This window comes from Stigmatopora argus, chromosome 10, assembly GCF_051989625.1.
Source record: "Stigmatopora argus isolate UIUO_Sarg chromosome 10, RoL_Sarg_1.0, whole genome shotgun sequence".
Taxonomy (NCBI): domain Eukaryota; kingdom Metazoa; phylum Chordata; class Actinopteri; order Syngnathiformes; family Syngnathidae; genus Stigmatopora; species Stigmatopora argus.
Genome location: NC_135396.1, coordinates 14,835,272 through 14,853,826, shown reverse-complemented (window position 1 = coordinate 14,853,826; position 18,555 = coordinate 14,835,272). Strand labels below are relative to the sequence as shown.

Below are 18,555 nucleotides of genomic sequence, written 5' to 3'. Positions count from 1 at the left end.
AAGGTACAGTCACAGAATTTTAAGGAAACACTATTTTCTATTTTCATACGGATTCGGTAAGTATAATTTTATTCATTTGTCAACTGCAAAAAATGTATACTTCAGACACTATTACTGTAACTCAAGAAACAGCACACAAAAACTTGTGGGGTAAAAAAGCCATACTTTTACACTACTTTTAGAGACATTTTCACTTCAATGAGTGAATGAGTGAATTATGAATGAGTGAATGAGTGAATGAATGACTGAATGAGTGAATGAATGAATGAATGAGTGAGTGAATGAATGAAAAGTATTAATTTGTGTCATTATTAACTCTAAAGACCATATTTTTTTTACCATTTAACTTATATTTGATGTAATTCCCAGGTCATCTTGCCATTTTGTGTTTATGCTTTGGAGTAAACCTTGAGATAAGACTCAACTACCTAGACGTAATAAACGCCATTATCATTCCCCTTGCCCGCACACTTGTAGAAGACTTTAGACTTTGGAAATATCTTCATTGTGACAATCATTCTCATAAGAGTGCCATTTCTAATCTTTAGTTACACTCGCACACGTTCCAGTTCATACAAACGCCACTGCCGTGTATTTTCGAATAGTTTCTTGATTTCAGAACAATTTGAAGACTTCTGCTGTAAGGTAAACAATTTCCCTCATTATTGAAAACTACCTTCAGCTCTAGGTTTGTTTTTTCTTTAAAGTCCACTTTTTCTGTTATAAGGTGGGAATTTCTATATTCATTTTGGATTAGTGTGAATTGACAAATTATGAGTGGATTTTTTAAATTGTCAAATAAGGATGACTTGATGATTCCCCAGACTTCCACGTCCACTTTGTGAGGATGTAGAGTGATTAATGAATGAATATCAAGATTTGTCCAAAAGCTCAAAAGAGGACTGCTGTGTTGTATTAATATATTGTATATTATATTGTTTTGACGTTTGACATTATCTCCACTTGGTGTACCAATAGGAAACGTCTTCATAAGTTTTCAAAAACTGCATACAATGGGTTTATTTGCTTTTGTGCCTTGTATAAATAAAAACAATAATGTGTTACATTTATGAAATCAACGAACAACTGCAGAGAAAGTATTTCTGCGTTGTTATTACTCTACATTATTTCTGGATTACTTCAATAGTCTTGAAGAAATGAAAAAAGGCCAGTCTTAGAAGAAATGTATATTTCATTGAACAAGGAAAAATATATGAATATATACAAATACAGATGTATTTAAAATGCACATTGGTTCTGTATAATGTTATTGACACCTTCACACAGGATTGTACGCAATTTAATGTAAGTTAATTTTGGTAAACACCTGTTCACATACAGATATGGATTCAAAGACCAACGACAAACCAAGTGCATAGTTTTTCTTTCATTCTATTCACAACCTGAATTGGTGGCCAGCCAATCGCATGACACAAGGAGACAGACAACCATTTATGCATACACTTATACCTAGTGGCAATTTAGAGCATTTGACCAGTCTACCATGCATCTTTTTGGGATGTGGGAGGAAAGCGGACTACCTGGTGAAAACCCACGCAACATCAGCGAGAACATGTAAACTCCACACAGGAGGCTCTGAACCTCGGATTGAGATACTCAGAGTGTATGATGAGATGCTGTTTTATTATTGGTGATCCCATTGACTTTTTGCAGAGCCATGTGGGGTGCTGCTTTCGTCTTGCTCCTCACTCTCTCCAGCACTTGCCTGTCTGAGGACAAGCTCAATATATGTATGGATGCCAAACATCACAAAGTTAAGCCTGGTCCTGAGGGAAAACTTTACCAGCAGGTGATGGACATGAATGTGATCGAAGCAAATCTTATTCTGTTTCTGTCTTCATTGATAATTGCTATCAAAAGTAAAACGTTTTCATTGAGTTCTTCACTTCATTTTTAGTGTGCGCCGTGGCGTGACAATGCATGTTGCACAGCAAATACAAGTTCCGAAGCGCACAATGATAACTCCTATCTGTACAACTTCAACTGGAATCACTGTGGTGGGATGGCCCCCAAGTGCAAGAGGCACTTCATCCAAGACACTTGTTTCTATGAGTGCTCACCACACCTTGGACCTTGGATACAACCGGTTGGTACTGCCACACTGACAACAATGACCACAATGGAAGGCTGTCCAAGACAAAAAACACAGGCAGCTTCAGCATTTATATACAGTGATACCTCTACTTACGAAATGAAATAGTCCTTCTTCTAGTGATTTTGTAACTTGGATTTTTTGGGGGATATTTTACATTAAATTAGCAAAATTGTATACCAATTTGTTAGGAAATCTATGCAATAATTAGGTAAAAAAATTAGAACGTTATTTATCAAGGCATTAAAATAAATAAGAAATGCAAAGACATTTTCCAATAGAATTGCGAGTCGTAGTTGTGTACGCAGACACGCACAGAAACACAGTTAAAATTATGTTACGCACACTCAAAAACGTAACAAACAACTCAGTGATGAACAAGGTTCAAGGGCACAACATGAACTCAACTCCGCCGGGAGCTGCTTTGCCATGGTCCTGTAAAAAGATGAAAAAGTGTCCTGGGAATTAGGCATCCACGACAATTAAAAAAAAACAGTTACAGGAAGGGTAATTTACATTTCAGGGAATGATGATTTCATTTGATGTTTCATAACTTGATTTTTTTTTATACCTTGGGGACAACGTTTTTTTGATTCGTATGTGCGTGAGTGTGTGTACATTTGTGTGCGTGTGTGTGCTATTTCATCTGATCAATGATATGCATTCATTTATGACTTGTGCTCTACTCATTTTTTTTATTTTTTTGTGGATGCAGGTGGATCAGGAGTGGCGTAAGGAGCGAATCTTGAATGTACCATTGTGTATGGAGGACTGCCACAGCTGGTGGGAGGACTGCAAAAATGAAATGGCATGCAAATCTAACTGGCACAAAGGATGGGACTGGAGTACAGGTGTGTTCTCATCACCAGCATAACTTTTTCCATGTTACATGGAAAGTCGGGCGGCCCGGTGACGCGAGTGGTTAGCGCATTGGCCTCAGTGCTCTGGGGTCCTGGGTTCAAATCCAAGTCACGTCCACCTGTGTGGAGTTCGCATGTTCTCCCCAGGCCTGCGTGGGTTTCATCCGGGTACTCCGGTTTCCTCCCACATTCCAAAAACATGCATGGTAGGCTGATTGGACACTCTAAATTGCCCCTAGGTATGGGTGTGAGTGTGCATGGTTGTCCGTCTCCTTGTGGCCTGCGATCGGCTCGCCACCGATTCAGGGTGTCCCTCGTCTCTGGCCCGGAGACAGCTGGGATTGGCTCCAGCACCCCCCGCGACTGTAATGAGGATAAAGTGGTTCAGAAAATGAAATGAGACACATGAAAAGTCATGGAATATGAGGATACTGAAGGGACTGCACTTACTGTGTGTTAGCTAAGAAAAGTGGGAGACCAATACGTGACGAGTAGCCAGAACATTCAGATACACTTGCATCTGACTGGCTAAAGTAGCCATTAGAAGTATTGGCTCATATTTATGTTTTTTTCTCCACTGTGACACTTAAAAAATTCAGTGTGTTTTCATTCATTCATTTTCTGAACCACTTTATCCTTACTAAGGTCGCGGGGGGTGCTGTAGCCTATGCCAGCTGACTTCGGGCCAGAAGTGGGGGACACCCTGAATCGGTGGCCAGCCGACCGCAGGGCACAGGGAGACGGACAACCATCCACTCTCACACTCACACCTAGGCACAATTTAGTGTCCAATCAGCCTACCATGCATGTTTTTGGAATGTGAGAGGAAACCGGTGTACCCGGAGAAAACCCTCGGGAGAACATCCAAACTCCAGACAGGTGGACCGACCTGGATTTGAACCCAGGACCCCAGAGCTGAGAGGCCGACGTGTTAACCACTCAACCCGCCGGCCCGCCTCAGTGTGTTCATAATCAAGATTCTTTTTCCTTGATCAAGGTCTTGTCTTGCACTTTAACGCTGAAAACCACCCCCGAAAAAAATATTTCTCCATTTCAGGTATCAACCAATGCCCTGTTGGAAGCAAATGTAAAAAGTGGTCCGATGTCTACCCAACGCCAAAGTCCATGTGTGAACAAATCTGGTCTAACTCTTACCTTTACACTACACTTCCGAAAACATCAGGGCGATGCATGCAATTGTGGTTCAATGGTGCAAATCCTAACACAAAGGTAGCTGAGTATTACATTAACAATGCTCAGCAACTGGGTACGTTTTCAGTCGCATCACTTCTTCTCCTGCTTACCTCGTTTCTTTCTACGCTGATCTAAACTATAAAGTACTTTCCCCTTACCTGTACCTCTTGTTTCTGGGTAAATTAATAAAGGTGATTTCACATCTTGTTTCTCCTATTGGTGTTTCTTTTCTTGTATTTTTTAGGCATTGTGTATTTGGGGTGTTTTGTATCTGTGAGAAAACCCATAAATAAAATTTAAGTATTCACGGTAATATTTGGTCAATTCATGGATACTTGGTTCGCTCAAATTTTGGAGCAAAAATTTGCAAAACAACAGCAACAAAATTTGTACACAACAGCTGCTGCGGAGGGAATAATTTGACACTTCATAATTATTTTTACTTAACTAGACTTCTTATCAGTGTCAGGGTCAAACAGAAGCTGGAGTCGTTCCCAATTGTCTTAGGTTAAATTAATTTATTTTAGCAACATCATGATGCAGATAATTTTACCATTCTGGTTACTATTATATTGATAAGATTGATAAAAATGCTTATATTTTTTGATCACTGTACTGATAGACAGATCGTTTTTGCACTGCCAAGTTTGTGTATTTATTATTTAAAAAAAACAACTTATTTTTTGGCTTTGGATGGAAGGGTCAAAAAGACAGATTCTTATTCCCTCGTAAAATATACCGTTTTGCTTAGACAGACATGTTTTTAACAATAAATGGTATTATATACTGTATTGTAGTATAATAATTCTGGGAATAGATAATCTTTAAAACCCATTGAGAAGCACATAAACACGTGTTTGTAGCAATAAAATAACTAGAAATTGCAATCGAAGGAATCGTGAACTCTTAAATCTAGACCCAGTGGTTAGCAAGCTTTTCTTCTGGCTAATTATTGGTTTCCAGTTTCCTAAGCCTCATGTGTGTATGTGCTGGGAATTTGATTTGCGCAGACATTTAGTGAAGTCATACCCAGCCAGATTCAGTAGAAAAGAACAAACATTGTTTATATAAAATGGGCTTTGATGTAGCCTGCGTTTTGAATATTGCAAAAATGATACAAATTGGTCGACTGAGTTACAAATTTGACAAACTTGATAAGAAGTAGCCTACCAATCGCAAAGCACAAGAAGACGGACAACCATTTACACTCAAGCTTAATTTAGAGTGTCCAACCAACATACCATGCATGTCTTTGGGATGTAGGAGGGTCCCAGAGAAAGTCCACACAGGCCCAGGGAGAACAAGCAAACTCCAGCCAGGATGGTCCGAACGTGGAATTGAACCTTCAATCTCAGAACTGTGAAGGCGACCTGCTAACCACTTGCCCACTTCTATAAATCTACTTTGGGCACTGTAGGACCTATAAGTCCAAAGTCCGTAATACACACAGATGCCTGGCGGATGAGTGTTTAGCATGTCGGACTCGCAGTTCAGAGGTCCTGGGTTCAAATCCAGGTCGGCCATCCAGAGTGTAATTTGCATGTTTTCGCTGGGCACTCAAGTTTCCTCCCACATTCCAAAAACACGCATGGTAGGCTGGTTGGACATTCTAAATTGCCCCTAGGTATGAGTGCGAATGGTTGTCCCTCTCCTCATGCCCTGCGACCGGCTGGCCACCGATTCACGGCGTCCCCCCCCCTCCGTCACGAAGTCAGTTCGGCATCCCTTGCGACCTTTGTGAGGATAAACGGTTCAAAAAATGAATAAATGAATGAATAGTTGATAAATTTTGAATTATGTACAATTGCAAGCAATTACTTTCTTAGGAAGGTCAATAACTCTTGATAAAATGTATTCCAAAATGTTCACATGAATTGTTTGTCTACTATTTTAAATTTGCAAGTAAAGTGAACTAGAGCCTTTTGTATCTGACATGATGGTTTATCAACTGTGTTATTCTTTACCAGGGTCATTATGGTTGGCAAATTTCTCATTTAGCTTTTAAATTACATCATGCTCTTCAGTGCACACTACATACAGATTATGATGAATATGTGACAAATAATACCGATGGTAATATATCTAAGAATGTGATGTAAATAATACATTTTGTCATGTATTTACTTTGTACTCTTTGATGATTGTTAAAGGATCACAGCTTGCAAAGTTGATCTAACCAGCACATGAAACTCTACAATATCCCAAAACAAAAATTTAATTATACTTGCATCATGACAATAAAAGCATTCAATTCAATTCAAGACGAACACATGGGGTTGTAAGTACGAGGCCAAGACACAATGCTAACACCGGCCAATAACAGGGCACATTGCGATGAATAACTGTGCAATCATCACCAAACAAACTATGTTTGGGTTTATTTTAGATGAGATTAAACTTCATTCAATTTATTTTTATAAATTATGATCAGTTTTTCTTTATTTGAAATCAGTCAATAGGTTTTCCATTAAGTGTTAGAACAAAGATGGCAATGTTTAAACAATTTTTTTGTTTAATTACAATCTTTCAGTTTTCTGTCATTTTCAAAGTTTGCAAGTGTGTACAAAAGACAGCTGACCTATGATGGATTTATAGAACTTGTTTAATAGATTCAACACAAATGAACAATCAAAGCCACATTCCAATCAAATGCTGCTGTGGTAAAGAAAATCAACATACTAACATAATCTCAACACTTGTGACATCACTGTTGTTGGCGCTGTCAAGCAAAAGAAAATGCGTCTAATTATAATACTACTGTGTTAGAAACCTCCACTGATTTTTTTCCTCGTTTGTAGAAGACGACTACAGAAATGACAACTGCGAAAAGGACAATGGTGATAGTGATTGTGATGGCAGAGATTCCAGTGGCTGTCATCAATAGTGGACTGCTCACATTTGTGTCCTGGGCCGTCAAACAGTCAATGTGAAGGTCACAGTGTTTGGTGGCCACCATACTTTCCACGGTGCAGCGAAAGGTTCCACACTCACGTTCAATATTGTCCAAATGCAAGGTCCCAGCTATTGGGTCCACAATACTTTGAGTCGGCAAGACCTTGTTTCCAGTGGTCTTGGCCCAGTTGTAATTCAAAGGTGGGGTGCCACGCAAAGATCTGCATTTGAGCATCGTGGGGTGGTTGCCCTTATCCAAACTGCACAGAGGCTGACTGGGTGCCTCCATGATCGTCAGGTCCATCTTCTTCTGGTCCAATCCTGGTAGGTTCTTCACAAAACACGTGTACGTCTCCATGTCTGAGGGACGGACGTCTTTGATGTTGATCGTCGCGTCTCCATTTCGGGGATCTCCTGATCTGAAGTGGACCCTGCCCTCCATTGGTTTGTACTGATCAGAATACAAGTGGCCTCCAGTGAACCAAATAATGGGCTGTTCTTTTCCGTCTGCAGGTATGATACTCCACAGGACTTCCATGTTTTCATGCGTGTGCACAGTGTCGGTGTACGTACAGGGCAGCTGGATATCCGACCCGGTAGCGGCGTAGTAGTGGTTCTTTTCCAAGTTAATATCCAGAGGACGTCCTGGAGCAATGTTGCAAATCACTCCCAGGAGGACAGAAGGCCAAAGAAGGTACCACATCATAGCCATGTATACCCTGGCAAGTACAAACAAAAGCACACCGGAATGAATAACATGTATTTTCTCTGAGTTAATGTGACTAGTTGGCAATGTCTACAATATTTTATAAAAGCGTTCAATTGACATAAGCATTTTTTTTCATTAAAATTGTAAGAAAAAAAGATTATGGAAAACACAAGAACTCTGCGATCAATAGCATATATGAAGCATTATTAAAATTGTAAGCATTATTAAAATTGTAAAAGCTATCAGTCAGTAATACTTAGCTATAAAATGAAAACATATACTTGACTTTGGAAACTATTTTTTCATGACACAATTTAAAGAAATACAAAAGGAAGACTACACGACTCGGGGTATTATGACAAATACATAGCACTGCAATTCTGTCTAAAAAAAAGTTAGGATTATTTACCTGCTTAGCTTTGCAGAGAAGGATTCACTCCAACTAAAACTAGGTATATGGCGTTTAAATTCATAATGAAAAAACAGAATTTATATATGATCAGAAGATCAAAGAGATCAAAGAGATCAAAGGTAAAAGAGCCTCTTAGTATCATAGAGGCAATAAATAAAGACTCTCTCGCTAGTTTTGTAAAGAAAAAAAGTATTTTATCTTTGTTTTCTCTCCCTCATCTTATTGATTTTATCTTGTATTTTTAACACCAACCTCCATAAGAAACTAAGGATGGAAATTAGCCTTCGGCTATATTATTACATATTTACATGTGTGTGTATATATATATATATATATATATATATATATATATATATATATATATATATATATATTAATATGTATTGTAATGATCCTGACACTTTAGTAAATAAATTAAACTCAAACTCTATTTGCCACAGCATTTATCAGACAGGAGTCTGAGACTTATTTTGACTTTCTTACCCTTATATGATTGGAATTTACTAATTCAAACTATGCCCAACTTTCATCTTTGGTGAAAACTGAGAACACTTAACATTTATACTATATTTAAGCACAACTTTAAAAGGACTGTAACCGATAGATTGGATTTACCTGAGCCACAAGCCAAAGTCCTTTTCTTTGTAATATGAACCAAAAACAAAAGAAAGAAAATGTTTTAATGCCATTTGACTGTTCGCAGGAAAAATACAGTTGTCTATCAAGCGTGCAAAATTAGTCAGGACTGCTTCTGGACACCAATAAAACATGAGAGTTGGATTTTACATACAGAACCAATATGTAGTACTCAGGACAAATAGAAAAACATTACTGTATTTATTCGAGTACAACGCACACCCATAATTTGTGACTAAAAATTGGTATACATTTTTTTTCAGTTTTTCTCAGTTGACACCAACGATTGCACTCACACCTAGGCACAATTTAGTGTCCAATCAGCCTACCATGCATGTTTTTGGAATGTGAGAGGAAACCGGAGTACCCGGAGAAAACCCACGGGAGAACATCCAAACTCCAGACACGTGGACCGACCTGGGTTTGAACCCAGGACCCCAGAGCTGAGAGGCCGACGTGTTAACCACTCAACCCGCCGGCCCGCCTCAGTGTGTTCATAATCAAGATTCTTTTTCCTTGATCAAGGTCTTGTCTTGCACTTTAACGCTGAAAACCACCCCCGAAAAAAATCTTTCTCCATTTCAGGTATCAACCAATGCCCTGTTGGAAGCAAATGTAAAAAGTGGTCCGATGTCTACCCAACGCCAAAGTCCATGTGTGAACAAATCTGGTCTAACTCTTACCTTTACACTACACTTCCGAAAACATCAGGGCGATGCATGCAGTTGTGGTTCAATGGTGCAAATCCTAACACAAAGGTAGCTGAGTATTACATTAACAATGCTCAGCAACTGGGTACGTTTTCAGTCGCATCACTTCTTCTCCTGCTTACCTCGTTTCTTTCTACGCTGATCTGAACTATAAAGTACTTTCCCCTTACCTGTACCTCTTGTTTCTGGGTAAATTAATAAAGGTGATTTCACATCTTGTTTCTCCTATTGGTGTTTCTTTTCTTGTATTTTTTAGGCATTGTGTATTTGGGGTGTTTTGTATCTGTGAGAAAACCCATAAATAAAATTTAAGTATTCACGGTAATATTTGGTCAATTCGTGGATACTTGGTTCGCTCAAATTTTGGAGCAAAAATTTGCAAAACAACAGCAACAAAATTTGTCCACAACAGCTGCTGTGGAGGGAATAATTTGACACTTCATAATTATTTTTACTTAACTAGACTTCTTATCAGTGTCAGGGTCAAACAGAAGCTGGAGTCGTTCCCAATTGTCTTAGGTTAAATTAATTTATTTTAGCAACATCATGATGCAGATAATTTTACCATTCTGGTTACTATTATATTGATAAGATTGATAAAAATGCTTATATTTTTTGATCACTGTACTGATAGACAGATCGTTTTTGCACTGCCAAGTTTGTGTATTTATTATTTAAAAAAAACAACTTATTTTTTGGCTTTGGATGGAAGGGTCAAAAAGACAGATTTTTATTCCCTCGTAAAATATACCGTTTTGCTTAGACAGACATGTTTTTAACAATAAATGGTATTATATACTGTATTGTAGTATAATAATTCTGGGAATAGATAATCTTTAAAACCCATTGACAAGCACATAAACACGTGTTTGTAGCAATAAAATAACTAGAAATTGCAATCGAAGGAATCGTGAACTCTTAAATCTAGACCCAGTGGTTAGCAAGCTTTTCTTCTGGCTAATTATTGGTTTCCAGTTTCCTAAGCCTCATGTGTGTATGTGCTGGGAATTTGATTTGCGCAGACATTTAGTGAAGTCATACCCAGCCAGATTCAGTAGAAAAGAACAAACATTGTTTATATAAAATGGGCTTTGATGTAGCCTGCGTTTTGAATATTGCAAAAATGATACAAATTGGTCGACTGAGTTACAAATTTGACAAACTTGATAAGAAGTAGCCTACCAATCGCAAAGCACAAGAAGACGGACAACCATTTACACTCAAGCTTAATTTAGAGTGTCCAACCAACATACCATGCATGTCTTTGGGATGTAGGAGGGTCCCAGAGAAAGTCCACACAGGCCCAGGGAGAACAAGCAAACTCCAGCCAGGATGGTCCGAACGTGGAATTGAACCTTCAATCTCAGAACTGTGAAGGCGACCTGCTAACCACTTGCCCACTTCTATAAATCTACTTTGGGCACTGTAGGACCTATAAGTCCAAAGTCCGTAATACACACAGATGCCTGGCGGATGAGTGTTTAGCATGTCGGACTCGCAGTTCAGAGGTCCTGGGTTCAAATCCAGGTCGGCCATCCAGAGTGTAATTTGCATGTTTTCGCTGGGCACTCAAGTTTCCTCCCACATTCCAAAAACACGCATGGTAGGCTGGTTGGACATTCTAAATTGCCCCTAGGTATGAGTGCGAATGGTTGTCCCTCTCCTCATGCCCTGCGACCGGCTGGCCACCGATTCACGGCGTCCCCCGCCTCCGTCACGAAGTCAGTTCGGCATCCCTTGCGACCTTTGTGAGGATAAACGGTTCAGAAAATGAATGAATGAATGAATAGTTGATAAATTTTGAATTATGTACAATTGCAAGCAATTACTTTCTTAGGAAGGTCAATAACTCTTGATAAAATGTATTCCAAAATGTTCACATGAATTGTTTGTCTACTATTTTAAATTTGCAAGTAAAGTGAATTTTGTATCTGACATGATGGTTTATCAACTGTGTTATTCTTTACCAGGGTCATTATGGTTGGCAAATTTCTCATTTAGCTTTTAAATTACATCATGCTCTTCATTGCACACTACATACAGATTATGATGAATATGTGACAAATAATACCGATGGTAATATATCTAGGAATGTGATGTAAATAATACATTTTGTCATGTATTTACTTTGTACTCTTTGATGATTGTTAAAGGATCACAGCTTGCAAAGTTGATCTAACCAGCACATGAAACTCTACGATATCCCAAAACATAAATTTAATTATACTTGCATCATGACAATAAAAGCATTCAATTCAATTCAAGACGAACACATGGGGTTGTAAGTACGAGGCCAAGACACAATGCTAACACCGGCCAATAACAGGGCACAATGCGATGAATAACTGTGCAATCATCACCAAACTATGTTTGGGTTTATTTTAGATGAGATTAAACTTCATTCAATTTATTTTTATAAATTATGATCAGTTTTTCTTTATTTGAAATCAGTCAATAGGTTTTCCATTAAGTGTTAGAACAAAGATGGCAATGTTTAAACAATTTTTTTGTTTAATTACCATCTTTCAGTTTTCTGTTCATTTTCAAAGTTTGCAAGTGTGTACAAAAGACAGCTGACCTATGATGGATTTATAGAACTTGTTTAATAGATTCAACACAAATGAACAATCAAAGCCACATTCCAATCAAAATGCTGTTGTGGTAAAGAAAATCAACATACTAACATAATCTCAACACTTGTGACATCACTGTTGTTGGCGCTGTCAAGCAAAAGAAAATGTGTCTAATTATAATACTACTGTGTTAGAAACCTCCACTGATTTTTTTCCTCGTTTGTAGAAGACGACTACAGAAATGACAACTGCGAAAAGGACAATGGTGATAGTGATTGTGATGGCAGAGATTCCAGTGGCTGTCATCAATAGTGGACTGCTCACATTTGTGTCCTGGGCCGTCAAACAGTCAATGTGAAGGTCACAGTGTTTGGTGGCCACCATACTTTCCACGGTGCAGCGAAAGGTTCCACACTCACGTTCAGTATTGTCCAAATGCAAGGTGCCATCTATTGGGTCCACAATACTTTGAGTAGGCAAGACCTTGTTTCCAGTGGTCTTGGCCCAGTTGTAATTCAAAGGTGGGGTGCCGCGCAAAGATCTGCATTTGAGCATCGTGGGGTGGTTGCCCTTATCCAAACTGCACAGAGGCTGACTGGGTGCCTCCATGATCGTCAGGTCCATCTTCTTCTGGTCCAATCCTGGTAGGTTCTTCACAAAACACGTGTACGTCTCCATGTCTGAGGGACGGACGTCTTTGATGTTGATCGTCGCGTCTCCATTTCGGGGATCTCCTGATCTGAAGTGGACCCTGCCCTCCATTGGTTTGTACTGATCAGAATACAAGTGGCCTCCAGTGAACCAAATGATGGGCTGTTCTTTTCCGTCTGCAGGTATGATACTCCACAGGACTTCCATGTTTTCATGCGTGTGCACAGTGTCGGTGTACGTACAGGGCAGCTGGATATCCGACCCGGTAGCGGCGTAGTAGTGGTTCTTTTCCAAGTTAATATCCAGAGGACGTCCTGGAGCAATGTTGCAAATCACTCCCAGGAGGACAGAAGGCCAAAGAAGGTACCACATCATAGCCATGTATACCCTGGCAAGTACAAACAAAAGCACACCGGAATGAATAACATGTATTTTCTCTGAGTTAATGTGACTAGTTGGCAATGTCTACAATATTTTATAAAAGCGTTCAATTGACATAAGCATTTTTTTTCATTAAAATTGTAAGAAAAAAAGATTATGGAAAACACAAGAACTCTGCGATCAATAGCATATATGAAGCATTATTAAAATTGTAAGCATTATTAAAATTGTAAAAGCTATCAGTCAGTAATACTTAGCTATAAAATGAAAACATATACTTGACTTTGGAAACTATTTTTTCATGACACAATTTAAAGAAATACAAAAGGAAGACTACACGACTCGGGGTATTATGACAAATACATAGCACTGCAATTCTGTCTAAAAAAAGTTAGGATTATTTACCTGCTTAGCTTTGCAGAGAAGGATTCACTCCAACTAAAACTAGGTATATGGCGTTTAAATTCATAATGGAAAAAACAGAATTTATATATGATCAGAAGATCAAAGAGATCAAAGAGATCAAAGGTAAAAGAGCCTCTTAGTATCATAGAGGCACTAAATAAAGACTTTCTAGCTAGTTTTGTAAAGAAAAAAAGTATTTTATCTTTGTTTTCTCTCCCTCATCTTATTGATTTTATCTTGTATTTTTAACACCAACCTCCATAAGAAACTAAGGATGGAAATTAGCCTTCGGCTATATTATTACATATTTACATGTATATATATATATATATATATATATATATATATATATATATATATATTCATTAATATGTATTGTAATGATCCTGACACTTTAGTAAATAAATTAAACTCAAACTCTATTTGCCACAGCATTTATCAGACAGGAGTCTGAGACTTATTTTGACTTTCTTACCCTTATATGATTGGAATTTACTAATTCAAACTATGCCCAACTTTCATCTTTGGTGAAAACTGAGAACACTTAACATTTATACTATATTTAAGCACAACTTTAAAAGGACTGTAACCGATAGATTGGATTTACCTGAGCCACAAGCCAAAGTCCTTTTCTTTGTAATATGAACCAAAAACAAAAGAAAGAAAATGTTTTAATGCCATTTGACTGTTCGCAGGAAAAATACAGTTGTCTATCAAGAGTGCAAAATTAGTCAGGACTGCTTCTGGACACCAATAAAACATGAGAGTTGGATTTTACATACAGAACCAATATGTAGTACTCAGGACAAATAGAAAAACATTACTGTATTTATTCGAGTACAACGCGCACCCATAATTTGTGACTAAAAATTGGTATACATTTTTTTTCAGTTTTTCTCAGTTGACACCAACGATTGCACTGGTACTGGTAACTGGCAAATGCTGAAGACATGTTGCCATGACAAAACATTTATCCACAACATACGGTACGAAAACCTGGTAAAACAAACTACTACTACCAATATGAACACAATTCTCAAATGGAATTTACAATTTTAAATCCTTTGTCTCATTCATCATCACAATATTTAAAAATGTTCAGTCTGATTCATCATCATGAGATTCACCAAACAATTGATTCCATTCTTCTTGAGCGAAGATAGCACTCCCAGGGTGGACTTTTTATTTTATTTTTACCCTTACTATTAGCCAGTGGCCAGAAGGCTAAGACACGTTTTATGTCTCCCATTATACATAACGGCTGCGTGGGGGACTTTTTCCACCGGCAGAGGGCAGTGTTTCACTCGGATTTTTGTATAACGTGCCCCCGAACTTTGATTCGTTTTTTTTTTTTTACAAAATTATGCTCGTTATACTCAAATAAATACAGTAACAATTTTAGGGCCCTGATTTACCTCATTGGCTACAATTGATGGCACTAGACTTCCAATACACTCAAAATCAGTGGCGGTCCGTGCATTTTCTCGTAGCGCCTTCAACGGGTAAAATCCAGTATCATTTCCCCGGGAAAAAGACAGCGATGAACGTCGATACGTCCATATACGTCCATACGCGAAATGGCAAAAATTGCACTAAATGGGGTAAAATCCACTTCCCAGCAGCATTTATTGATTAAATACAAATACTGGAGCTTTTGAGACATTACAACCGGGCCAGGGGGGTGATTTCCCCGGGAAAAGACAGCGATGGACGTCAATGGCGAAATGGCAAAAATTGCACTGAAATGGGGTAAAATCCACTTCCTAGCAGCATTTAGTGATTAAATACAAACACTGGAGCTTAAATATAAACACTGGAGCTTTTCAGATATCAAAACTTGGCCCACAATTGAAATATTATTTAGGAATATAGCCATATTTTATATATACCCATTTTGAGTCAAAATGGATGGGAAGTGTCGCGTTGTCAGTGGCACGGGGCCAACCAGCCTACATGTGTTTTATGAACTTCGAGATGACATTCAACTGTGTTCCCCATGGAGTATAGTGGGGGTTACTCTGCAAATGTGGGGTACCAGAATCCCTGAGTCTTGTCCACATAGCCGGCAGTAATATAGATCCATTTCCAGTAGGGCTTAGAATCCGCCAAGGCTGCCCTAGGTCACCGACTCTGTTCATAACTTTTAGGACAGACTATCTAGACCAGGGGTGGACAAACCGGTCCTCGAGAGCCGCTGTGGGTGCAGGTTTTTGTTGCAACCGATACAGCAAAGACACTTTACCCAATGAGATTTCTGCAGAGAACAAGAAGCACCTCACTGCAATCCACTGTTTGCACTTGTAGGACACCAGATTTGTGAAAAGGTGTCCTCTTTCTGGGTTGGAATGAAAACCTGCACCCACTGCAGCCCTTTGTGGAATACTTTGCCCACCCCTGATCTAGACACAGCCTTGACGTTGAGGGGGTTCAGTTTGGTGGCCTCAGTATCGCATCACTGGTTTTTGCAGATGATGTGGTTCTGTTGGCTTGATCAGGCCGTGATCTCCAAAGAGCGATTTGCAACAGAGAGTGAAGCGGCTGGGACAAGAATCAGCACCTCCAAATCTGAGACCATGGTCCTCAGCCAGAAAAAGGTAGCATGCCCTCTCCAGGTCAGGGACTAGGTTCTTCCTCAAGGTTTACCGTATTTTTTTCACATATAAGCCACATTTGTAACAGAAAAAAGATGACTGAATCAAGAGTACATGCCTTACAGTGTTGCTATACTCTTTTTCACCAGTGGATGTCGGCAAATTAACATTTACCATTTATGGTTATTTTCTGTTTTGCAGTAAGAAAATAACCATTACTGGATGAATTAATAACTTCCTTATGATATTGACCCTAATAATGTGCTTTTTGTACTTACAGTATCTCAGAAATACCACATGCGATGATTTTTCTTAATATTTTCCCTTCAAAGTAACACATTCGTAGTCCCTATTAAAAACATGAATATGGAGGTGAAAATTGTGAATCAGGGGGCGGCTTATACAAGAAATTTTAAAATTCAATGATTTTTGAGCAGTTTTTGTCCAACTTTACAACATATTTTTGAGTCTGTATCCGTTTTAGCTACCGCAACCAAGATGGCGCCGTTCAAGTGGCAGCCGGCGGCGGTAGCTCCGTCCACTCTTGCTCGTTTGGTGTTTTTGCTGCTTTTCTGTCTTAATAATTTGATTTGGTGATTCTCAATGATCCCATTTACTTTGTTTTGCTTTGTACTTTGTGCTTTTGCTTTGTTGTTCTGTCTAATCACCCTCTTGCTACTGCCACAATGAAATTTCCCGAATACGGGATGAATAAAGTTAACCAATTTTAAGGCACTTTTAAGGGTGCGGCTTATGTGTGGGGAAAATATGGTAAGTATCTCGGGATCTTGTTCACGAGTGGGGGAACAATGGAATGGGAGATCAACAGGCGGATCGGTGCAGCGTCTACAGTGATCCGGACTCTGCATCAGTCCGTGGTGTTGAAGAAGGAGCTGAGCCGAAAGGGCAAAAGCTCTCTATTTACTGGTCGATCTACATTCCCAGCCTCATCTATGGTCACGAGCTGTGAGTTGTGGCCGAAAGAACAAGGTCCCATGTCGAAGCGATTGAAATGAGTTTCCTCCGCAGGATGTCCGGACCAATGTTCCCTCTAAGCTGCGCGCGTGCGCAATTGCGCACTACTCTCGTCTTCTCTGCGCAGCAGCAATCATATGGTGCGCAGTAAAAAAAAAATCATTTTTTTCCCTTTTTTTTTACCCCATGATGGCGCCGTTTAAGCGGCAGCCAGTGGCAGTAGCTCTGTCCACTCATGTTTTTTGTGTTTTACAGCATGTTTTACATGAAAAATTAGAGGGAACATTGACATGCACCTGCTTGTGGCAGGTGTGATACTGGTGTGCCCATAGCGAGCAATGATGATGTCGTGACCGGATGATTCGCCTAAAGACGTTTCGCCGACGGACGTTTGACAGATGGACAGGTCGCCGAATGAACGTTCGTTCAAACAGCATTTAATGATTAAATACAAATACTAGTATTTGTTAGTTTAATGATTAAATACAAATACTAGTATTTGTATTTAATCATTAAACGCTGTTTTCAGCTGGATTTGACCGAATTTGAGAGAATTTTGAGCTGTTTGGCGAATGGACGTATATGGACGTTTTTTTGCCTCCATCGCGACATCATCGCGACATTTTACCGAGGAATTCACTTCCCTGGGCTCGGTTCTAATGTCCAAAGAGCTCCAGTAATTTTATTTAATCATTAAACGCTGTTTTCGGCTGGATTTGACCGAATTTGAGAGCATTTTGAGCCGTTTGGCGAATGGACGTCTATAGACGTTTTTTTGCCTCCATCGCGATATCATCGCGACATTTTACGGAGGAATTCACTTCCCTGGGCTCGGTTCTAATGTCCAAAGAGCTCCAGTATTTGTATTTAATCATTAAATGCTGTTTTAAGATGGATTTGACACGATTGCTGTCATTTTACGGCTCGGTTCTGCTACATCTGCCCGCCCAAGAGTGCTTATTCTCGGACTGCCATGCCCGCCCAAGAGTGCTTATTCCCGGGCTGCCATTGATGGTAGACTAACATTGATTTTTACTATAATTTGGACAACACCGGCGGCGGGCCGGATTAAAAATCCTAACGGGCCGTATATGGCCCACGGGCCGAGGTTGAAAAACTTGTACACACACGATCCGGGGGCGGGGCGAGCGCACGAATCCCGTTTCGGCGAAACCTTCGTTCGGCCGAATGAACGTTCAGCGGAACGTCCATTCGGCGACCTGCCCGTCTGTCAAACGTCCGTCGGCGAAACGTCTTTAGGCGAATCATCCGAGTACCGATGATGTTGCTCACACTGGTACTCAGTGCGCTCAGGGAGGTTGTCTTTCTGCTCAGACCAACAAAAAATTAGAGGGAACATTGGTCCGGACTCTCCCTTAGAGATAGGGTGAGAAGCTGGGAGATACTCGGAGTGGGGCCACTGCTCTTCCGCATCAGGAGGAGCCAGATGAGT

The 18,555-nt window shown here is 39.5% G+C and overlaps 3 protein-coding genes across 3 annotated transcripts; 1 reads left to right on the top strand and 2 right to left on the bottom strand.

Annotated features, from left to right (window-relative positions):
- Window positions 1-214: 214 nt before the first annotated feature.
- Window positions 215-4,383, top strand: folr (folate receptor). The gene is made up of 5 exons (XM_077612077.1): window positions 215-645; window positions 1,675-1,810; window positions 1,919-2,107; window positions 2,829-2,964; window positions 4,031-4,383. The coding sequence occupies exons 2-5, from the start codon at window positions 1,679-1,681 to the stop codon at window positions 4,300-4,302; spliced, it is 729 nt and encodes a 242-aa protein (XP_077468203.1). The 5' UTR covers window positions 215-645; window positions 1,675-1,678; the 3' UTR covers window positions 4,303-4,383.
- A 2,379-nt stretch (window positions 4,384-6,762) lies between these two features.
- LOC144083794 (coxsackievirus and adenovirus receptor homolog) lies at window positions 6,763-8,216 on the bottom strand. The gene is made up of 2 exons (XM_077611882.1): window positions 8,178-8,216; window positions 6,763-7,778 (listed from the first exon to the last, which is right to left on the bottom strand). The coding sequence occupies exon 2, from the start codon at window positions 7,769-7,771 to the stop codon at window positions 6,914-6,916; it is 858 nt and encodes a 285-aa protein (XP_077468008.1). The 5' UTR covers window positions 7,772-7,778; window positions 8,178-8,216; the 3' UTR covers window positions 6,763-6,913.
- A 3,864-nt stretch (window positions 8,217-12,080) lies between these two features.
- Window positions 12,081-13,575, bottom strand: LOC144083793 (coxsackievirus and adenovirus receptor homolog). Its single transcript, XM_077611881.1, has 2 exons — window positions 13,537-13,575; window positions 12,081-13,138 (listed from the first exon to the last, which is right to left on the bottom strand). Exon 2 carries the CDS (start codon window positions 13,129-13,131, stop codon window positions 12,274-12,276), a length of 858 nt encoding a protein of 285 aa, XP_077468007.1. The 5' UTR covers window positions 13,132-13,138; window positions 13,537-13,575; the 3' UTR covers window positions 12,081-12,273.
- Between the last annotated feature and the right edge of the window lie 4,980 nt (window positions 13,576-18,555).

Excerpts from the sequence above, each read along its gene's own strand:
- folr (XM_077612077.1), top strand. The coding sequence starts at position 1,679 with ATGTGGGGTGCTGCTTTCGTCTTGCTCCTCACTCTCTCCAGCACTTGC. Across the intron at positions 2,108-2,828 it reads TTGGACCTTGGATACAACCG|GTGGATCAGGAGTGGCGTAA; the intron begins GTTGGTACTGCC and ends TTGTGGATGCAG. Across the intron at positions 2,965-4,030 it reads AGGATGGGACTGGAGTACAG|GTATCAACCAATGCCCTGTT; the intron begins GTGTGTTCTCAT and ends TCTCCATTTCAG.
- LOC144083794 (XM_077611882.1), bottom strand. The coding sequence starts at position 7,771 with ATGGCTATGATGTGGTACCTTCTTTGGCCTTCTGTCCTCCTGGGAGTG.
- LOC144083793 (XM_077611881.1), bottom strand. The coding sequence starts at position 13,131 with ATGGCTATGATGTGGTACCTTCTTTGGCCTTCTGTCCTCCTGGGAGTG.